Genomic DNA, 19590 nt, shown 5'->3' on the forward strand with positions numbered 1-19590 from the left:
ACAGAACAATTTTAATTAGAAAATTTTAAGGTCCTTTAATAAAAATCAGTGAGCTAGTAACAGACTTTGTCATTTATTTAACTTAAAACAATAATTTACATTGCTGATTTAGACGTGAATGTTGAAATTTGCTGAACATCACCTACAACAGGGAGGAGCCTATCCCGAGTGAAATGCACTGCCGCGTTGGTCTACTTGAGTTGGTCGAGGTAGGGAACCTGGCTGAGGTTGCCGACGGCAGCCATGGCCAACTTGCCCGAGGAAACCTTCTTGGCAGCCTGCGGAACAAAAACACGCTCAGAACAGAAGTGAATCGCATTCAACCAACTTACAGCAGCAACATCAGCGGTGGACACAGAGTCGATAAGTCCCAACACCTGCGAGGAAGGAGCAACAGAGCCACGGAGAACAGCTTCCAGGCCAATCGATTCGATTAGCCCACTGCCGGTCTCGGTTTCCTGCAGAAGCTGAGCCTTCAACTGGCTCTTGGCGCGCTTCACGTCGGCATCAGACACAGACAGGGAGCGCAGACTCCTCACCACGGCCTCAACAGCCTAGGCGAAAAATAATTTATTCAGATATTAAAATTTTTACAATTAAACAGTCTCAAAGTAGGAAATAAAAACTTTCAAGTCAAAACTGGATATGATTAAACTGACAGTTCAATTTAATTTTTCTTGTAATATATGATGGGAATTCAGCGGTTTTTGAAAAATGATATAACCTTTCCAGCAACATTGCTAGGGGCGGCAACAACAGCACCAAAGAGGCCAGCGTCGGAGTAGCTCGTGTTGAAGGCTGAGGCAGCAATTACTTCGTTTTCTGCAGCAGCGGCTGCCGCCTTGGCCACAGGGGAAGTAGCGGCACCATTGCTCCACTTCACTGAGGGGCCGGCTCCAGCTACCTTGTGCAGCAGGGCGAACGTCACTGCATCCTTGGCGTTAGACACACTGCAGGAGCATAACAAAATATTTTGGTCAGATGATTTTAATCAGACAATAATTATCAGATGGAAATAAAATATTCATTATTTTACTACAAATTGTTGGAAAATAAGTGACGAATACTTTAGAAAAATGGTTCAGCTCTTTCGTCTTTGAATAAATGCAAAATTACACTTCAAAATGTTGAATTTTGGTTCACTCACAAAAACTTTGATACAAAAGTACATTTTTTGCAAATACAATAAGAATTGATTAAAAGCAATTTGACTTTTTTAAAAATTTCAGCCAATTTTATGAAATAAATATGTGAAACAATTTCTTGGTAATTCATTAATAACAAACTACTCCAGCTGGGAATTTTTTCTGATTACAATAGCCCCTTTATCAAAACTGCAATGACTGAAAAGGTCAATATTTCTTCCAATTTAGATACAATTTTTGTGAAAAAAATAGTCAAAAATAGAGAGCTGGATGTTTCTGGTTCAATAGGCAAGTTTTTCCAAAAAATTTATGAGTAAATTGTTCCCATTGCAACATTTTAGTGAAAAAGGGTGTTTATACCTGGCTCCCTGGGTGGCGATGGCGACGAAGGCTGAGTTGGAAGCGATGTCACGCCTCAGCTCATTGGCGTAGAAGGTGGGCTTGACGGCGGCAGGTCCATTGGCTGAGTCAAGCGCCAGAGACTGGGCAGCCGGTACGAGCAGCTCCTGGTCAACGCCGACGCCGACAACGGCGCACCTGGCGCTTGTGAAGTGCTGGTTGACGAAGTGCTGCATCGTCTCGGAGCTGAGCTTGCCGATGTTGTGTTTGGCGACGTATAGGCTGTTGCCGAGGCCGCTGCGGAAAGCTGCCTGGTGCAGCAGGTCGACGGCCTTAGCCGGCGCAGACAGGCCGGCGAGCTCATACCTCAGCCTGGGCACGGCGTCCGACAGTTCCCACGGCTTGAACGCCTGCTTTGAGGCGATTTCAAGTAGGAAATTGAGGGTTGGCTCAATGGTGTCGTTGGTCGCCTCCAGGGTGTACGCGATGTGCTCACGGCCCACCTGGCAGGTTAGGTTGGCGCCGAGCTGCTGCAGATTCCTCGTGATGGCAAAGTGGCTGGCGCCTCTGGTTGCCAATCCAGCCACGATTCTTAGAAAGTGTGCGGCACCCAGGTTTTCGGACGATTCAAAACGGGAGCCCGCTCTGAAAGATTTTTGAAGTAAGTTCCCAGTTAGAAAATGTTCTGCTTTTAATACTTAAAAGGTGCTGTTTATTACAAAAACAAAGCCCTTCTTACCTGAAAAAGACAGAAACTCTGGAAAGTGGAGAGTTATTTTCCACGGAGGCGACGACCAGCTTGTTGGGCAGCACGGTCGTCTTAGCGTCCTGCGAGGCTGCCGCCTGCAGGGGCTTGGCCGCAGCTTGTCCAGCTGCATACTGTCGTTGCTGCACAAAAATTCAGACGTTATTTTACCAACCAATACGTGAAAATTTTCATGCGAAAATTTGCCGGACAAGCAGATTGATTTTTCCGACCTTGACGGCCCTTCAGATTTGGGCCAACCGTGAATAAACTCACCGCAATAGCTCGCAACAGAGGCGTTTTCGAAGCCATCGCGGACCGGGATGTTCAATTTGCAGCTCAAACCGTCCTTTTTCAAAGAAAGTTCGACCTGCCGTAGACAAATATGTCTGCAGACCAGATTTTTTCGAATCGGAAAGGACAGCCGATGGAAGAAGAAACCGAGTGACAAGCCCACTTTTCAGGCACAGCGGCGCCAAAATTCAAAACTTCAACAAGTGGCGGGAAGCAATGGGTGATATGATTACTATTTTTATGCTAGATATCATTTTATTATTAAAACGACGTATCAAATACATAAATAATTTGCATGAATTATGAATTTATTTATAATTTTATTATTATAGAAATTAAGCTCAGAATGAATAAATATTTTTTAAACTCTAGGCGAATCTCCCCTTATATAAAATAAGAAAATATCGTAAAAATCCAGTCAGTGCAGGATTGTTTTCAATTTTTTTTACCAATATTAAAAATTTTTGAAGTTAATAGTGAATAATCCTAATTAAAAAATCCGAAAATTCCAAAAACTCTTAATTTCTAAATTTGGAATTTCTCCTGATATAGATGAATAATGTGATAGAGTTTTACAGTTGATTCACGTGAATTTCTCTTTTAAAAATGTGTCATTGTATTATGACAGAGTAAATAAAACAAAATATGTTAAAGTGATTATTTTTAATACTTTCTTACAATATCATAAATTGATAACTTGTGTCGTGTAGGGAAATAAAAAAAATTGTATTTAAAAATTGTTTTCAATCCTGTTCCATCTTACATCTATGACACAACAAGTTTATCTGGTGTCCTCTAAAATAGATTGCATTCATCATCGACGAAATTTGTATATGTATGTCCTTTCCTGCGTTTTTTCCTTAAAAAGAAAGGAACAAAATTGCTCTTCTTTTAAGTTTCATAGTGTAAGAAAGGAAAGTAAACAAAGAGACTACATCATTTAAACTTTCGTTAGATGAACAAAAGTTTTAAGAAAACTTTTATAAATTGTTTTTTAACTTCCTTTTTTGTCAGACCAAGACATCCTCATATCGGTCTGTGCCCTAATTAGCATTGCAGAAGGTACTGCACGTTATTATTTTGCTATTTGATTTTTTCTCTAATTTTTATTACAATTCTCCAAGACACGATCTTGCTTAAAATTGGAGAAAATTCAAAAATGTATTAAAAAATTTGATAGTAAATTCTTTAAAACTGCGTTACGGATAGCATGTGTTTTTGCCTTAAATTTGTAAATAAATTTGTTTTAAATTGGCATGTTGGAAATAAATGCCGAATTTCAAATTTTAATTGTTTAATAAATGAGTGAAATTGCTCAATTTGTTTCAAAATTGTAAATTATTTATTTAAGCCTCATGGGCCAGACAATTTCGTCAAGCTTTTTTACGCACGAGCTAATTCGTGGCACATATATTAAATATTAACAGCTGCCCCGCGGGTGTACGAGAGCTGCAGCAGATTGTGCGGAGCGTGGAGCGAAAAAGCAGTCATCACACACAAACATCACGTAGATATGGCAGCAGGGTCATGTGACCGCGCCGCCCCACCGCCGCACGCGTGATTCTCCCCCATGTGCTCGCTCTATTTTAATTAATTCAACCCCTCGCCGTGTGACAAAGCAGACGCGTGCGCGAGCCAGACTGCCAGAGCCAAGAGCAAAGCAGAGGAACAGCCGTGTTTGCGTTCGGCCTGCGAGAAATATTTATTATCTGCCGAAATTTGACAGTCGCATATTGTGATATAGAGGCCGGGGGCTGGAGATCCTGCAACGCTAGTCAGCCAAATTTGCTTTCAAGACTGAAATTATTTTCAAGCAGATAAGGTAATTATTATCTCATTAATTAATTGTACTTAGAAACCATTTTTTAAAGCTAAAAATCATATATTAAAATTTGGCTTGAATTTTCTCTTAAAACAAATATAATTAACTCGGTTTTATTCGCAAAATTGCAATTTTAGCTGGTCTTGATCAAGATATAGCTGATAGATTTAATGAGAGTGGCAGTGAGTCACAGCGGCGAGCGGCGAAAAAAGCTTTTGAACGCGCAGCTGCTGCCTTTTCATGAAGTCCAATAATGCTCGCGCCGGTCCGACACCGCTCAGCTTGCCATTTATCGGTCGCTGTGTGCACTTTTCTTGCTGCCGTCGGATTACGTTTCCACGCAAAGCAAATACTCTGCGTGAGCCGGATGCCGCACGAGCTTGACGTCAAAATTTTCAAAATTCCACCCGGTCGGTCGGCGGAGGACAGGAAATTGACGCTGACTGCAGGCAAGCGCGTATGCAACCCGCTGTGATCGGCAAAAACGCGGGTTGCATAGCCAAACAGTCGCTTTTTAACTAGCGGCGACGTCAGCGCAAGTCGTTAAATTTCAATTTGCTCCAATTCACTCTTCAAACGCAGATGATGACGGCACGTTTCGTACTCTAACAACCCGCTTTCAGACTTCTGAACATCAGCGTTTACTCGAGATTTTTCATGTATGACATGTTTGGGATTATCAAAACGACGCACTGTGCCATTTTTTACCAGTTAAGATATCGATGCCACTTTTTTAAGAAAAATAGTTAATCACATTCAAATTATTTTAAAAGAGAAAATCAAAACTTATATTTTAAAAATCATCAATTAACAAAGAAAAGGTTTTGTACCAAAAATTAACCCATTTATGGAGAATTGCTGCGAAATGATATGAACTAAATTAGACAAATTTTAGAATTTACTAAAATAGCTTTGGATGAAATCGTAAGTCAATTGAGTAAAATATAAAAGTCGATTGTAGCAATGAGATTTCTAGTCCATCGACTATTTTCTACCAGTCATTTAATTCTGATTTTTTAATTTACTTGTAAAATTCGTCTTAAAAACATTATTTTTGCTTAAATTGAATATTTTGGACCAAAAAACAAACATTGAGCCAAAATGACGAAACAGTAAATAAAATTAAAACCCTGATTTTCCTCTCAAATTTTTACCATTGATATTAATTTTAATTTAATCCGTGGTAATTTTTTCTTGCATTCATTCGGATAATTAAAAAAATTAAATTCAAGCATATTGTAAAAAAGAAAGTGCATTTTCTTAAATTGTTTGTTGAAATTTCTTGCTTTATAATAAATATTTTTTCATATTTGAGAACGTCTAAATTTAGATGGAAAAATAAAAATCAATCAATATTGGGCTTCTGAAACGTAGTTTTTTAGCTTAAGATGGAATAATAATGTTCTATATAGCTACAGTTGGTTTGCTGTCTCTCCCTTCCATAAAAGACATCAGCAATTATTTCTACCAACATTCCAGAAATTTTTAATAATGAAAAAAAAAGAAAAAAGTAGACACTTTGCAATTATTAAATTATTTGGATATTTTACTGCCCGTGGAAAAACGTATTTGTCTCTTTTCCTTGCTTCATTTATCAAATTTTGGAGGTTAATTCATGGCGCACTGTTTGCTACAAATTCTCTTTGACAACCTTTTTACAAAAATTTATAAAATTTTTCCTTCAAGAATTGTCTGGAAATAGGGAGCTTCCAAATTTCTTATGGAATTTGAGGCTTGTGAATTTTAAAGGAGGGTGGAAGCGACATTCTTGTAGAGTTTTGCCGCTTTTATATTTGGTTTGTGATCACTGCTTTGGCGTTTGCGTGCAGGCAATCGTGATTAAGAATTCTCGTAAATTCGGTGGGTTGGATTTTGTTTTTCAGATAAATTACAAAATTACAGTCCAAAAACAGATTGTAAGGAACGAAATTTGAATTCAATCTCTCATTATTTAATCACATCATGCTCTAGCATTTTTTATCTTTTGCCTTTTACTGCGGCGAGAGATTAACTTGGTATTAATAACTTTCGCTAATTATTTTTATTTGATATTTGCTTGCGTTATTTAGAATTTTTATGTTTTTTTGCAGAAAATGTTGCCCGTCCATCACATCACCCACGGCGAGTGTCCAGCAGGGCAGCGGCAACGCGCCCACGAGGTGCTGCAGCGGTTGCGAAGCGACAAGGAGCACGTACAAGAGATGATCGCGCGCGACCATAGCGGCACCGGCAGCTACTTCAGTCCGGACGATGCCATGCTGATCGCGGTGGCCTTCCTCGGCACACCCCTGTTCGCCAAGGGCAACAGCCCCCTGTGCGCCAAGGTGGCCAACGAACGTTGAGCTGCTTGTCTTATTAATGTCAAGCGAGAAGAGGGAAATGAGACAGAGAGGAGCGTGTGCCAAAGCGTTTTTAGTCAACACGTGACGATTGCTAGTCTGCAGATGCATAATAAGTAGTTATAAATATACCTCTTTTAAATGTGAGCTTACGTGAGATTCGTTTATTCGCCAAAGCGTTGTTTTATTTTAATTAGCACGTTTATTTGCCCGTCTCCGTGCGCGCGTAACGATCGTTTTGCATTTTTATCAGCGCGTTGCATGCACACACACACACACACACACTCACGGCGCGCGCATATTTTAACCCGACGCTCACCGCAGAGATAACGCAGGCTGGATTATCCGCGGGAATATAATAGCCGCTGGTTGATGATGTCGCTATCTCGGGCGTGCACTCGCTGCTGATTTCAATGCAGGAATCATCCAACTTATGTTGCAATGCAATTATTTTCAAAGTGTATATGAGTGCACACATTTCAAAAATGTTCACCTTGCTTCAATGCAAGAATGCATTTATATTAATCTCGGGCTCTGGATTTCTAGTTGGAAACTTCAATGCTTGCTCTTGACGCTGGATTTTTGATCCAATTAAGTATATTATATTAATCTGTATAAAGGCAATTCAAAAATATGTGGAAGTATAATAAAATGTCAACAAATAATTATTGTTTCTTAAAACTCGTGTTTTCTTCCCAGCTCTCCTGATCCGTTTAAAATATATAATCGTAAAAATTATCGATGGCTTCAAAGCAGCAGGCAAATATCAGAAATGCACTAACTCCATGACTGACTAAAGAGTGCAAAAATATAAAATAATTCAATCTATGAAGACTGTGTAAGATCTAGAACAATAAATAATTTTTAAATTTGTTCATAAAAACAGTCTATTTACTTTTGAGTAATTATTTTTTAATTAAGAGTTATTAGGTCAAGTTGAATGGTCAATATTTTAACGTAAAAAACATTGCGACTCCTTAGAATGTTTTTAAGTAAAAGAAATTTTCTTGAAACAGATTTAGCAAAAACTGTCCAATATTGCGAATTAATTAATTTTTTGGAAATATCCGCTCTTACTGCGCATTAAAAAATATCTAAAATTCCCGACCCTTTCAATAATTCACATAATGAAATAAATGTTGGTGCGAGTTCATTTTCAAATCATGAGAGAGGAAACTATTTCCCACTTGCTGCTATTTCTATGCCAGGATGAAATTTAATTTGCCAAGTCCGTGCACAACAGTTTGTATTCCGAGTGTGTGTCTTATCTCTTCTGCATGCGCAGCAGAGAGTCTAGGCACCGCAGCACCGACAACAGAACTGTGCCGTGCTCTCTCGGTGCTTGTTGTCTGCGCTCAGGAGTCAGGAAACCCTTTTATTCAAAGGGCGAACAGAGATAAAAGACATTCGCGGCGCGAGATAAAAGGAGAGCGACGCGAGATCGATAATTTTCGCCGACTGGCGGTCGCTCAAGCCTCGAGTGCAAAAGCGCACGACGATGGATGGTGCGGTGTGTGCATAAAAAGGTCGCCTTTTGCAGCGCTACAGCGATTGCCACTATTTAATTTGACTGCGCGCTGCTGCTTTTTGCGCCGCCGGAATGCACACACACGTGAGAAGAGGAAGAAGCAACCCAGCAGCCACGGGAACGGCGTACCAGATTCCACAGTCTGCAACGGGAACGACGTGCACTGAATGCACGCGCTCGATTTGTAAAGGTGGCACGTAACTCAGTGCTGTTGCGGTTGATGCAAATTAAATTGTCACAGCAGTTAATATTCTCTCTGATTTGATATTCCCCGGACGCTCAATATTTAAAAAGGAAAAATTCAAATCGTTAAATGTTTTCAGACCAACTGCGAGTGCAGATGGCAAACAACTTTCACGTGAGCTTTGGTCTCATTAAGACGTTCATTCATTTGCAGGACTCAAACGCGCACTGCTTTCTTAAGATCAGTATCTTAATCGTCTTTAAGGAATGTTGCGAAACAAACTCGCTCCGCATTTGGAAACATCTCTCATTTCAGCGATCAACCCCTCGCGCGCGTTGTTTACGCCACAGGCAATTGCCTCCGATAAAATAAAATAACTTTGGTCAGTCTCTCATTACGATGCTGTGCAGGAAACGGAGAGTAATGGTTGGATAACTTTTCACGTCGCACACTGTTTTAGTGCTTGCCCGCACAGCCAGCAGAAAAGCAAATAACTCCTCGCAAAACTGGCTCTAGGCCTGCCTGCTCTTTCTGACTAAAACTTCTTTAGCTGACGTTAGCCAAAGCTGGATCTCGGTAGATGAATGAGACTCCGTGCTTCGTGTGTGTGTCTCCTCAATTAAGCTTAAATTTGATCTGTATTTCAACTCACATGGGACTGATTCGCTAACCTCAAAGTCATGTTTTTTTTCATTTAATAGAAGTTTCTTTGATACAGGATTGAGGAAAAACATCGATTCAAAGCTGATTTCTGCTGTACAATTGAACACAATGGGCATCCAAAAGATCAACAGCAGCTTAAATAAATGTAGGGATTTAGAGCTTAAACCACAATAGAAACGTGAGGAATGGAGTTTTTCACCCCCTCATATTCATTTTGTCAACAACAAAGTGCTATGCTAGAGTTTTCCCAAGAGAAGATCCGAGTCACGGAGAGAATAGAAGTTTTATGCTGCTAATGCAAAACAAAAACGCAGTGCAGAGTGAATCCGTGAGAAACGATGCTTCATGAAAAAAAATCTTTATCTCTCTAGAATTAATTGTTTAATTTATAATTTACTGTATTTTTTTTAAATTCTGCGGACGGTACTGACAAAAGTAGCAAAGTAATCAAATTCTGGAATTTTTAAAAATGGGAATATGAGAGATTTTTTTCCGAATTTTCAAACAGCTAAATGAAGATTTTTATTATTGGTACAGTATATGGTCTAACAAAGAGCAAAATTTCAATTTAACCTGTAATGTGGTTTTAGGGATGTTTTTTATTTTTGTTTAAAGTCAAATATTTTGAATATTTCTAAAGAAAATTACTATCTAGGGTGGAATTTGAAAAATATTCACTTGGGTTTCATTTAGTTCGCAATGAAAGACAAAATATCCAAAGACAGTAACAACTACTGACAGAAGTAAAGATTCAATTCATCATACTATCAAATGGGAAAAATTCAAATTCCTTCAAAAACCAATTTACTGTTCATGTTTAAAAAGAACAGCAAGAAAATTATGATTTGAAATTAAATGTTAAGGAATGTTCAGGTTAAGTCGGGCAACAAAATCTGTGCAAATTTTGTTATATGTTTTAAAATTGTTGATAGATGCCTACGAAGGCAGATGCACGCGAGGTTGTTCATAATTTGCAAAAAAAAATCGAAATTTTTATCAAAAACAGTCAGTAAACCAAATTTTACCTAAATTGGACAAACACGGCGTATATCAATTTCGAAAAATTGAGCAATGATAATTAAAGTAGATAGCAATGCTGTGTATCGAAAAATTTTGACCAGGCTTGGTTCAAACCTGCCAGGGTACTTGAATTGAACGAGATTGCTACTTATCAAACGTATATAGAATCGCTAGAGTTTTCATGTCCAAATTGAAGGAGTTTAATGAGTTAATAATAAAATTTTAATTGATACATTTAGCTCATTGATCTTTTGTAAATTCAAAAAGTCGGCTCACAAATTTCAACTTTTAGAGGACGGGTAATTTTTCAGTATATTTTGGTTCTATCACAAAATAAAATTACAGGAAATTTTTTAGATAAATTTCAAACGGAGGATTGCAAGAATTTTACTTCGAGCCCTGACGAAGAGATTCAGGGTACGTCTGCGTAGTGCCCCTGAGAGGACGGGCCTGAGATTCGGTGAGCGTTCCGCCACTGGGCGCTCACCACATTCCGGGTGCACATTCTCACTTCATTCAGGGTGGACAACCTTGGAACAGGTGTTCGCCGGCCGCCGTGTCTCTGGATCTCTTCTGCATCTGCGGCCGGCCGGCCGAGGCAGCGGAGGAGGAGCCTGCGGCGGCGGCGGCGGCCGGGGAGGGAGGGCCGCGCGCTGCGAGCAGAGCAGACGCTGATGCTGCGAGCTGTGTCAGTGAGTATTGGGACGCGGAGTGCGTCGCTCACGTGCGCACGTGTCATGCCCGAGTGAGAAACATGCGAGCCCCGCTGCTGATGATGGTTGCCGTGGCCGCCGTGGCCGCCTCGGCCGCTGAGCAGGACTTCCGCTCCAAAATGTTCCTCGACGAGCCGGCCGACCCGTGCTACGAGGACAACGCCCAACTCAGGCCCAGAAGGTGCATCCCTGACTTCGTCAACGCAGCCTTCAAACGCACCGTACTTGCGTCCAGTACCTGCGGTGCCGTGCCCACCAGGTGAGTCGGTCGGACGCTTCGGCCAGGAATGCGACGACTGCCATCGGCCGCGGAACTCGCATTTCGAGCATTCCGAGCACTTGAATTTGCAACCCCACAGTTATTTCGTTATTTGTCCTCAAAGCTCGCTCAGACACCTTTGTTTAACGAAATCGAATTTAACATCTTAATTCAGTAAATCACTGAAATCAATTAAAACTATGATGGTGTAAAAGGATTTTAACCGACATATGGCTCCGACGTTTAATTAGAGTTGGGGAAATCTCTTATGCAAAAGCGGCGCAGGTTTCCTATTCCTATATATACCTTCGACAAACAATTTCGACATTTTCTGCTACATAAACGTCTTGAGGCATTTTATAACTTTAAAGTATACTGGTATACTTACACTGCTAAAGAATGACGACTTGTTTCTCTTCGTTGGTCGAACAAAGTAATTTCTTTTTTAATAGTTGTGCAAAATGACGTATTGTATCGCAAAGTGATATAAGAGGCAACACAATGACAAAATTATTTAGAGAGCCAGACAAAAAGTGTATTTAAAATTTTGTGTGCTTTTTTATTGATGCAGAATAATTGCTGCCCCTTTCTACAGATGAAATTTATATATTTGCCCTTTTTGGGTCAAGCCAAAGCAAATTGGGCCGTGCGATATTTGACTGCGCGCAGAAGGAGAGTTTTTGTTTGAGTTTCGGCTCCGTGCCGGGCAGAAAGGGGCGCCAATTAACACATTCGGCGTTTTGTTGACTCGTCGAATTGGTGAGAATAATTTTATCGCAGGCGTAAGCCATTGTGTCAAGACGCGCGAAGAAAAAGGTGAATGGGAAATCGTGCCTCTGGAAAATGATTAGGCGACAAGCGGACAAAAGTCGTCATGATTTACGCTGCTTTTTGTGTTCTCGGTGACACTGCTGCACGGTCAATTAAATTAAATTGTAATTTATTGCCCCACGACGATGACATGATGTCTCCCAAACCGAATAATCTCAAAATTAAGGCCGACTCCGCAGCAATGAGCTCATATATCTTTCCAGCTCTGGTACGGTTTGAATTGTTATTTATTTTTATACTCGAACAATTCACAAGAAATGTTCGTCCAGTTATTAAATCATTATCTTTGCATTTGCCTGCACGGAGCTATTCCAGAAATGAGAATTTATAATTAAATCTCGAGACGCATGCAGCAGGGAATGGCACGCATTCCAATTTCACTTTTTACCGGCCGTATTGGACTGGATTGAAATTCTAAGAGCTAACAAAAAGCACTAATTGTGTGTGAGATGTTTCAATTGCACGTGCGTGAGAGCAAGTTTGGTTTCAATCGCCTTACTCGGTTTGAAAGGCGATTGCGCAGCTGTGGGGACAAACGGAATTGCGTGTGCAGCGCGTATGAGAAAAGAGTTTTGTTGTTTTCCGCTTGGCCGCTTCCACGATTGAACACAACAGCGACAATATATGTAATCACTGCTGCGCTGCGCCGATATAGCAATTGTGTTGTACAATTTAGCAAAAAAGCTCCGCGCTCAATCGATCAGCGGCAGATGCTGTAATTAACTTATTTGCTCCCAGTTCCAAGAAGGAAATTCATGTCCAATATGTGTTGAAATATTACTTGATTGATGGAGAACATGTTTTTTTCGAAACTCTACCTTTTTATTTGACAAACAAGTGTTGCTGTGGCTTTGAAAATGAATCAGGAGTATCCACATTAAATAAAAATTTTCAAATACATTTTTTCAGTTATTTTAGCCTTCCGTTCCTATAGTTGTTCCCCTATTGGAGTAGCCATTGTAAAATCTATTTAAATAAAGGAATGCTCAAATTCAAAATTAATTAATTTAAAAATAAAACAATGCCACGCATTATTGTACTTACAGCTCGATTGTTCACCTTTTTTGCTCGAAAAGATGGTCCTTTTTACGCCTTCAACGTGTTGAACGTTTTACTGGAGACGGAATATAAATATTTTTACTAGACACTTAAGTTGATTGGGCAGCAAAAAGTCTTGCATTTTCCCCCTGCCGACATGCAAATATGCGCGAGAGGCTTATTGCTTCATTGGGTACCTTTTTCCCCATTCCATTCGCCGTGAACGACGCCGGAAAATGCAGAGGAGGGCAAATTGTTTGATCAGTTGATTTGGGGGTGAGCGCGGCGCGCAAGCAACGAGCTCGACGGCACAATATCTTCCTCGTCGTCGCTTTTATTTTTATTTATTCACTTGTGAGCCGGCAGCCAGCGAGGCGAGGATCGGAAAGAGTTCCCTTTTTCTTGCTCTCTTTATTTTAATCATTATATATTTTCGGTCCCCTTGTTGACATTCAAATCACGTACGGGCTAACTAGTGCCGCGAGGACCTGCGCTGTGAAGCGCTTTCCAGAGACCAAAACTTGCTCATTTTCCAGCCGATTTATTGAAAAAAGCTTCGGCTCGAATAAATTTGGCTCTCTGGGCCGATAAATTCCGCGCCCAAGGGATCTTGAGGCAATCCGAGTTTATGCTGTCGCTGTCAATAAAGGAAAGAAGTGGCGAGGGACGAGAGTGAATGCAAAAAATTGGAGCCAATTCCAGTTTGACCCGTAAAAGTGAACGGAGAGGATTTGGCCGGTCGCGCACACACATACACACGAATCGATCATTTCCCGCCTTTTGCCGAGAGAGAAGAGCGGATGGGAAAATGGAAAAAACGCGCCCGCGGTCGTAAAACGTGCCCTGAGCTGCTCGAAATCCACCGCGCGCAGTGTTTGCCCCCCTTTATATCCTTCCGTGATGCCGGAAGATAATAAGAAAAGGGCCGATTGTGACTACGCTTTGAAAATTGGAAGAACCGCCGCGGTGGAAAAACTCCCCGCTCTGCAATTGTCTACAACACGCTATTTTTTCAGCCGCAGATCGAGTGTTGGTCGGTCACGGAACGAACAGCACAGTCATGCGGATTCATTCATTATTCTCCTTTTAAATTTTCGGGTTTCAAAGCAAATAAGTGAACGCCCTTTCTGGTCCAGCACGTCCTGCAATACCTGCTAAACGTGTTTTAAGCATAGATTCCGAGAGCAGCATGTAAAATACACACGGCTCGTGGGTGTGATTTTACTTGTTTACGTTCACAGCAGTGCACATCACGATGAATGAGTGAGCCGGAATATAAAAACCAAACCGAACAGCCCAGCGGTTTCACTCCGTGTCCACACACCCTCGCGCTATCGCGGAAGTTAGTTCACGCAGACACTTTTAATTATCGCAACCGTTTAAAAGTTATCAAAGTAATTAAGCAAATCTCTCGCCAGCCGGCCGCGAGTCAATAAACAAGCGCTTATAACGCGAATGAAATACGCTCAATGGCTCCTCCATTATCCGCACGAGTTTGGCATTGCTCTCGCTGCTCGAGCGCTCTTGATCCCAATTTATGGGCCATTTGTTCGTACAGACAGTGCGCGCGAGAGAGCAGGCAAAAAGTAAATTTGGTTGCGTATTGCTGCCATGCAGCATTAACTTGCTGATTCTTCTTTATTTATTTTTATCTTGCTGCGGAGTGAAAGAGGCACTAAATGTAGAGGAATAGAGAGGATTTGGAAGCTGCTACGCCGGGGAGACACGCCGCCCGACTTGGGAAAATTCAATAAATAAATCTCCTGCTGCATCCCCAACTATAAAAAAATTCCGTCCCCTGTACCGCGCGCCCTTGTATATAAATAAGGCAGAAAAGAAGTGTGTCTGTTGACGCAAACAAACCGTTTTAGCTCGAGGAGGCTATTTTACTAAAAGTAGAAGGGAACGATTCCCGGCTTTTTGCTAATTTTTCCCTTCTCTCTCCGCCATGCAAAAGTTTGTTTTCCGAAGAGCGAGCGAAAGCAAAAACTGTTTGTTCGTGTTTACCATGTAATTCGAAAAAGACACAAAGTGCGCTGTTACGCCGGTTAAGCCCTAATAAATCTGAACGCGAAAAGCGCAAGGAAAAAGCGTTCCGACAGGATAAAAGTTTGCCAACTGGCGGTATTCAACAAAGCGGATGAATGACAATAAATTTGAATTAAAACCCCACAAAACAACTCCCAATTTTTAAGGGACGAAATTATTACAACCTAAATTGAAGTCACGCTTCAGGCAGTAGCCACTTGTTGGCGCCACCTGCTGATTCTTATCTGCCTTGCCCGCCAGACATATTATATCTTGATGGCATTTGCATAAAATCCGTTTGTTGACTTTATTTAGATTGCAGTAACATACCAGCACGTTCATTTGCATATTACAAACTCCGGTTCATACGTACCCTTCAGGCAGGATTAACAAGCCTTTCGGTGTGTCGGCAGGTACTGCGAGTCTACGGGCGGCAAAGCGGAGGCATGCCAGGTGTGCGACGCGAACCAGGCGAAGCTGGCGCACCCCGCCACCCACCTGACCGACCTGAACAACCCGAACAACCTGACGTGCTGGCGATCGGAGCCGATGCAGGCCCACCCGTACGGTTATCAGGACAACGTGACCCTGGTGCTGTCGCTGGACAAAACCTACGAGCTGACCTACATCAGCCTGCAGTTTTGCGCACGCCGCTTCAAGCCAGACTCGATGGCCATCTACAAAAGCGTCGACTACGGCAACACGTGGCAGACCTTCCAGTTCTACTCGTCCACCTGCCGCAAGGACTACGGCAAGCCGCCCAGGGCCAACATCACCAAGGCTAACGAGCAGGAGGCGCTGTGCGTCGACGTGCACCGCGCGGACTTTGGTTCTAACAGCGTTGCAGCCCGCGTCGCCTTCAGCACCCTCGAAGGCCGCCCCAGCGCTGCCGACTTCGACAACAGCCCCGTCCTTCAGGTCAGTGCCTTTCAATTGAAAATCACGAATTTTCCTTACTAAGTGATATAAAGTGTTGGTAGATGCAAATGCATTCGAAATTTTTATTTATGGTGTTTCAGTTAAATTTAATGCAGTTTTTAAAGAATAATATTTAGCTGAATATGATATTCAACTCACATTGTCCATTTTTTGTGTGCTGAAATTGATATTTTATGATCAAATTGTTTGTTTCTTCTCAGTTTTGTTTACTTCTAAACCTTGAGTCATATTGGGAAATTTTGACGAATTTATTTTTTAAAAGAGAATATTTAAAGATGGTTTTAGGTTTCATTTTGACGATTATCAGACTGATTATACTCATTTTTAGCTTATAAGTTACCTATAAGATCACATTATCAAGAGGTCGCAAATCTTTTGCTCGATTTAAACTGTCAAAAAAGTAAAAATTTCATTTTTTCAGCAAGTTTTACCGATATTTTTCATGGTGCAAATCTATACCAAAACTTGGAAGTCAGCTAAACAACGTCAACACAATCTTTCAACACAAAATGCATTGCTCATACTTGGATTAGCCTTATCTCTTTCCGTGATAAAATAAAAAAAAGACAAAAGTAAGCACAAAGAAATTTATGGTTCTTTCTTAATTTACGTGATTATAATGAATTAAAAACCATAGTTACGTGTCTAAATTGATTACATATCAATATTGAACTTACTTTTCCTTTTTATGACTAACACCTTATCAAAAATCGATTGTAAAATTTAATTTTGCAAAAAATCTAACATTAGACCATTTTCCGCTTTTGAAGATATTTATCAGGATTCTAAAAGCAATTTAGACGGTTTTTGAGCTCCAATAGTCAATTCTAAACGATTTTTAGTGTGGCTTAACAGTCATAAAATTGCGTGATTCATGCTCCTTTGGTATCTAACGGCAAACCAGACGCAGGAAATATAGTCGATCGTTCCAACCCTATCTATTTTACAGCTAAAAGGTAAAAAACGTTAGTTGGATGAACGCTTTTGATTAAAATTACCCCCACAAAAAAGACGCCAAATCAGAGGATATTTTCCTAAAATTACTTGTTTAAAAAAAGAAGGCGTTACAAATTAAAAACTATGGTGAAAAGAATTTTTGCTTTTTAAAAAAATCCGACACTGACGTCAGCGGTGAGAAAACATAAAATATTCGAAAAATTCAAGCTTGCATAATTTTTTGGAGATTGTATATTGCTCCAAAACCCTGAACGTTTTTTTTTTATGTTGAGAAATTTGTATTAAGCATCTAGTCTGCATCAAAGGTTAAATCCGGCTGAATAAAATCCTGCGGTGGACCCTGACAATGAGTAAATTTCTCATTGTTGAAGCGATTGTGGTATTCTCACGCGCGCTATATAGCCGCTCTCTCTTCTCTTCCCGCGCGACTTTTCGGCGGTCAGGCTACAGGGCTCGTACCCAAAAAAGGAGTCGCGAATGGCCGCTTAAAATCTGTAATCCGCACGAGGATAATAGCGGAGATTGGCAAAGATTTATTTGCACTTTGCAGCTCTGAAGACAGGCTGCTGGGCAAAGTTCTTACACAGGCATTTAAATTAGAGAGGAGAGCGTTGCGTCGGCCGTAATTTGTGGTCTGCAAAAACTCTAAAAATCCACAAACTATATGCTAAAGTTGTATGCGCGAACCGGATTCGATAATTTCGTGGCATTTCAGCACAACATCGCTTTTGCATGTAATTTCGGTAATTTTGTTGTTTACACGTTGTTTGAGTTCTTAAACTTCTTAATAGAAAAATTGGAAGGAAGATTGTTTTAGAGTTGACCCTTTATTGGTCTCGACGTAGAGGCGTTCTTAGGTGATTTGTCTTTCTGAGTTGTCGCAAGCCATTCACATAAAAAACTCCGCCCACTTGTCGAGTAGACGTTTTCTAGACTATTGTTAATTGTTATTTTTGATAAATGATTCAATGAAACCAGGCAGAATCCATTTTTTTACCGAGTCCCAAATGATTGTTGTCCTTAGTGCATATTTTGGCTATTTGACTGGTTCAGGGCGAGTATAAATCAAACTGTGCAGCAGCGCGGCGGAGGTGCTCAGGCCGTCACACATTTTGATTTATTTACACTCGCAAACGAGAGACAGCTTGGTGCCAGACAGCGCAGGGAGAGTGACAAGGGATTAAGGGTGGCGGAGATGATCCACCCCAAGACCGGCAGCAATTTATTTTAGGATGTGCGGTGTTTCGTGGGGTTTCCGCACTGGGTTTTGAAAATTATTTCCTCGGAATTTTCATATTCATATATCCACGAAAAATATTTTTCCCCTTATAAAAATTAGTTTCAGCAGTTGTTTATTTCGACATTTTACAACACATTGCACTCTTTTTTGGTCCCACTTGAAACAGAGAATTTAAAAAGAGGCAATAAAAATTCTCTCGTTAATTTGCAGAGCATTTGATCGTTTTTTATGGCTTAATATAGATTCCTCTCGTCGAGATCTAAAGGTGCATGGCTTTATTACGGGCGTCCTCCTTTTAGTGAAAATAAATCACGATCTCCAGTAGACACATAATGGTTACTTGCTATATTAAAAGTACACATTTTTAATTGCGGTGTTGACAAGGTAAATTTCAATTTCAACTTAAACTTAACCCTTAATGACTGTTTTGACGCAATAAAAATTAGGAATTTTCTTCATTCGGCAGCTAAATTCCTATGCAACAAAAAATTAATAAATAGCTATATCCAGGATCGTCCTTTCACTTCTCCTTTCCTGAGAACAATTTTACTAAAAATATTCGTACAAAAGCCTTTTGGTCAATTGAAAGCAAGACAACATTTCCCGCTTTTTCAGGACTGGGTGACCGCGACGGACATCAAGGTGGTGTTCAACCGGCTGCAGCCGCCGCAGCAGACGCCGCGGGTCGAGCCTGTGGCCGACGACGCGCTCAGCAGCAACCTGCTGACGCCGCTGAATGAGAGCGAGCAGGCGGGCGACCGCTTCAGCAGCTTCTACCACTACGCCGTGTCTGATCTGGCCGTCGGCGGCCGCTGCAAGTGCAACGGCCACGCATCCAAGTGTCTGCCGTCGGCCCGCGACAACGGCCAGCTGCTCTGCGACTGCAGGCACAACACGGCAGGCCGCGACTGCGAGAAGTGCAAGCAATTCCACTTTGACCGACCCTGGGGAAGGGCCACCCTGAAGGATGCCAACGAATGCAAGGGTGAGTACCTCTGGCTTAAGTCACTTTGTTTTGATTGAATTCTTTTGTGGGATTTTTAATTGTTTCTAAAGGTAGAGAAAAAAATTAACCAATGGTTTAGCTCATTTCTTCAAATTTCAATTTGTCACTTCTGTGACAAAAAATGTTCTTTTCCTATAAGAGATGGATATTTTATTTACTAAGAACTTGTCACGTGAAATCACGTATTGTTTTGAACTAAATTGATAAAATCAGTTTTAGAATTTTTGATTTTTTTTTAAGGAAATTTCTATTACAGGGTGATTTGAGTTGTCAATTTCGTTGCTATTGTCTCTTTTCGTTGGCACTCAGTGCGGACGGACGAAATCAACGAACGCTGATTCAAATTTCTCTGCAGCTAATTCTGTAGTATGAATTTTGTTTTTGAGGTAAAGCACTGTTGATTAGGCCTGCGGGGCCGAAATAGCTGCTATAGGTACAATACAAGTGAGCGTGTGATATTATTTTACTCGCACAATTTTTCAATTTATTAGCCTCCTTCT

The 19590-nt window shown here is 40.9% G+C and overlaps 2 protein-coding genes and 1 long non-coding RNA gene across 3 annotated transcripts in view; 2 read left to right on the plus strand and 1 right to left on the minus strand.

The window, feature by feature from the left end:
- Positions 1-54: 54 nt before the first annotated feature.
- On the minus strand, positions 55-2668 carry LOC135938779 (cytochrome b-c1 complex subunit 2, mitochondrial). Its single transcript, XM_065482700.1, has 6 exons — positions 2506-2668; positions 2224-2372; positions 1506-2129; positions 725-950; positions 333-554; positions 55-278 (listed from the first exon to the last, which is right to left on the minus strand). Exons 1-6 carry the CDS (start codon positions 2539-2541, stop codon positions 192-194), a joined length of 1344 nt encoding a protein of 447 aa, XP_065338772.1. The 5' UTR covers positions 2542-2668; the 3' UTR covers positions 55-191.
- A 1322-nt stretch (positions 2669-3990) lies between these two features.
- Positions 3991-7365, plus strand: LOC135940417 (uncharacterized). The gene is made up of 2 exons (XR_010574852.1): positions 3991-4345; positions 6436-7365. It is a non-coding gene; the product is annotated as an uncharacterized LOC135940417 (long non-coding RNA).
- Positions 7366-10743: 3378 nt separating this feature from the next.
- The window catches only part of LOC135939216 (netrin-1-like), a 45233-nt gene continuing 36386 nt past the window's right edge, over positions 10744-19590 (plus strand). Inside the window, exons 1-3 of the mRNA XM_065483474.1 lie at positions 10744-11051; positions 15362-15866; positions 18700-19069. Coding sequence (XP_065339546.1) covers positions 10834-11051; positions 15362-15866; positions 18700-19069 — 1093 coding nt within the window. The 5' untranslated portion in view covers positions 10744-10833. The remainder of the gene's footprint in view (positions 11052-15361; positions 15867-18699; positions 19070-19590) is intronic.

Source organism: Cloeon dipterum, chromosome 3 (assembly GCF_949628265.1).
Source record: "Cloeon dipterum chromosome 3, ieCloDipt1.1, whole genome shotgun sequence".
Classification (NCBI taxonomy): domain Eukaryota; kingdom Metazoa; phylum Arthropoda; class Insecta; order Ephemeroptera; family Baetidae; genus Cloeon; species Cloeon dipterum.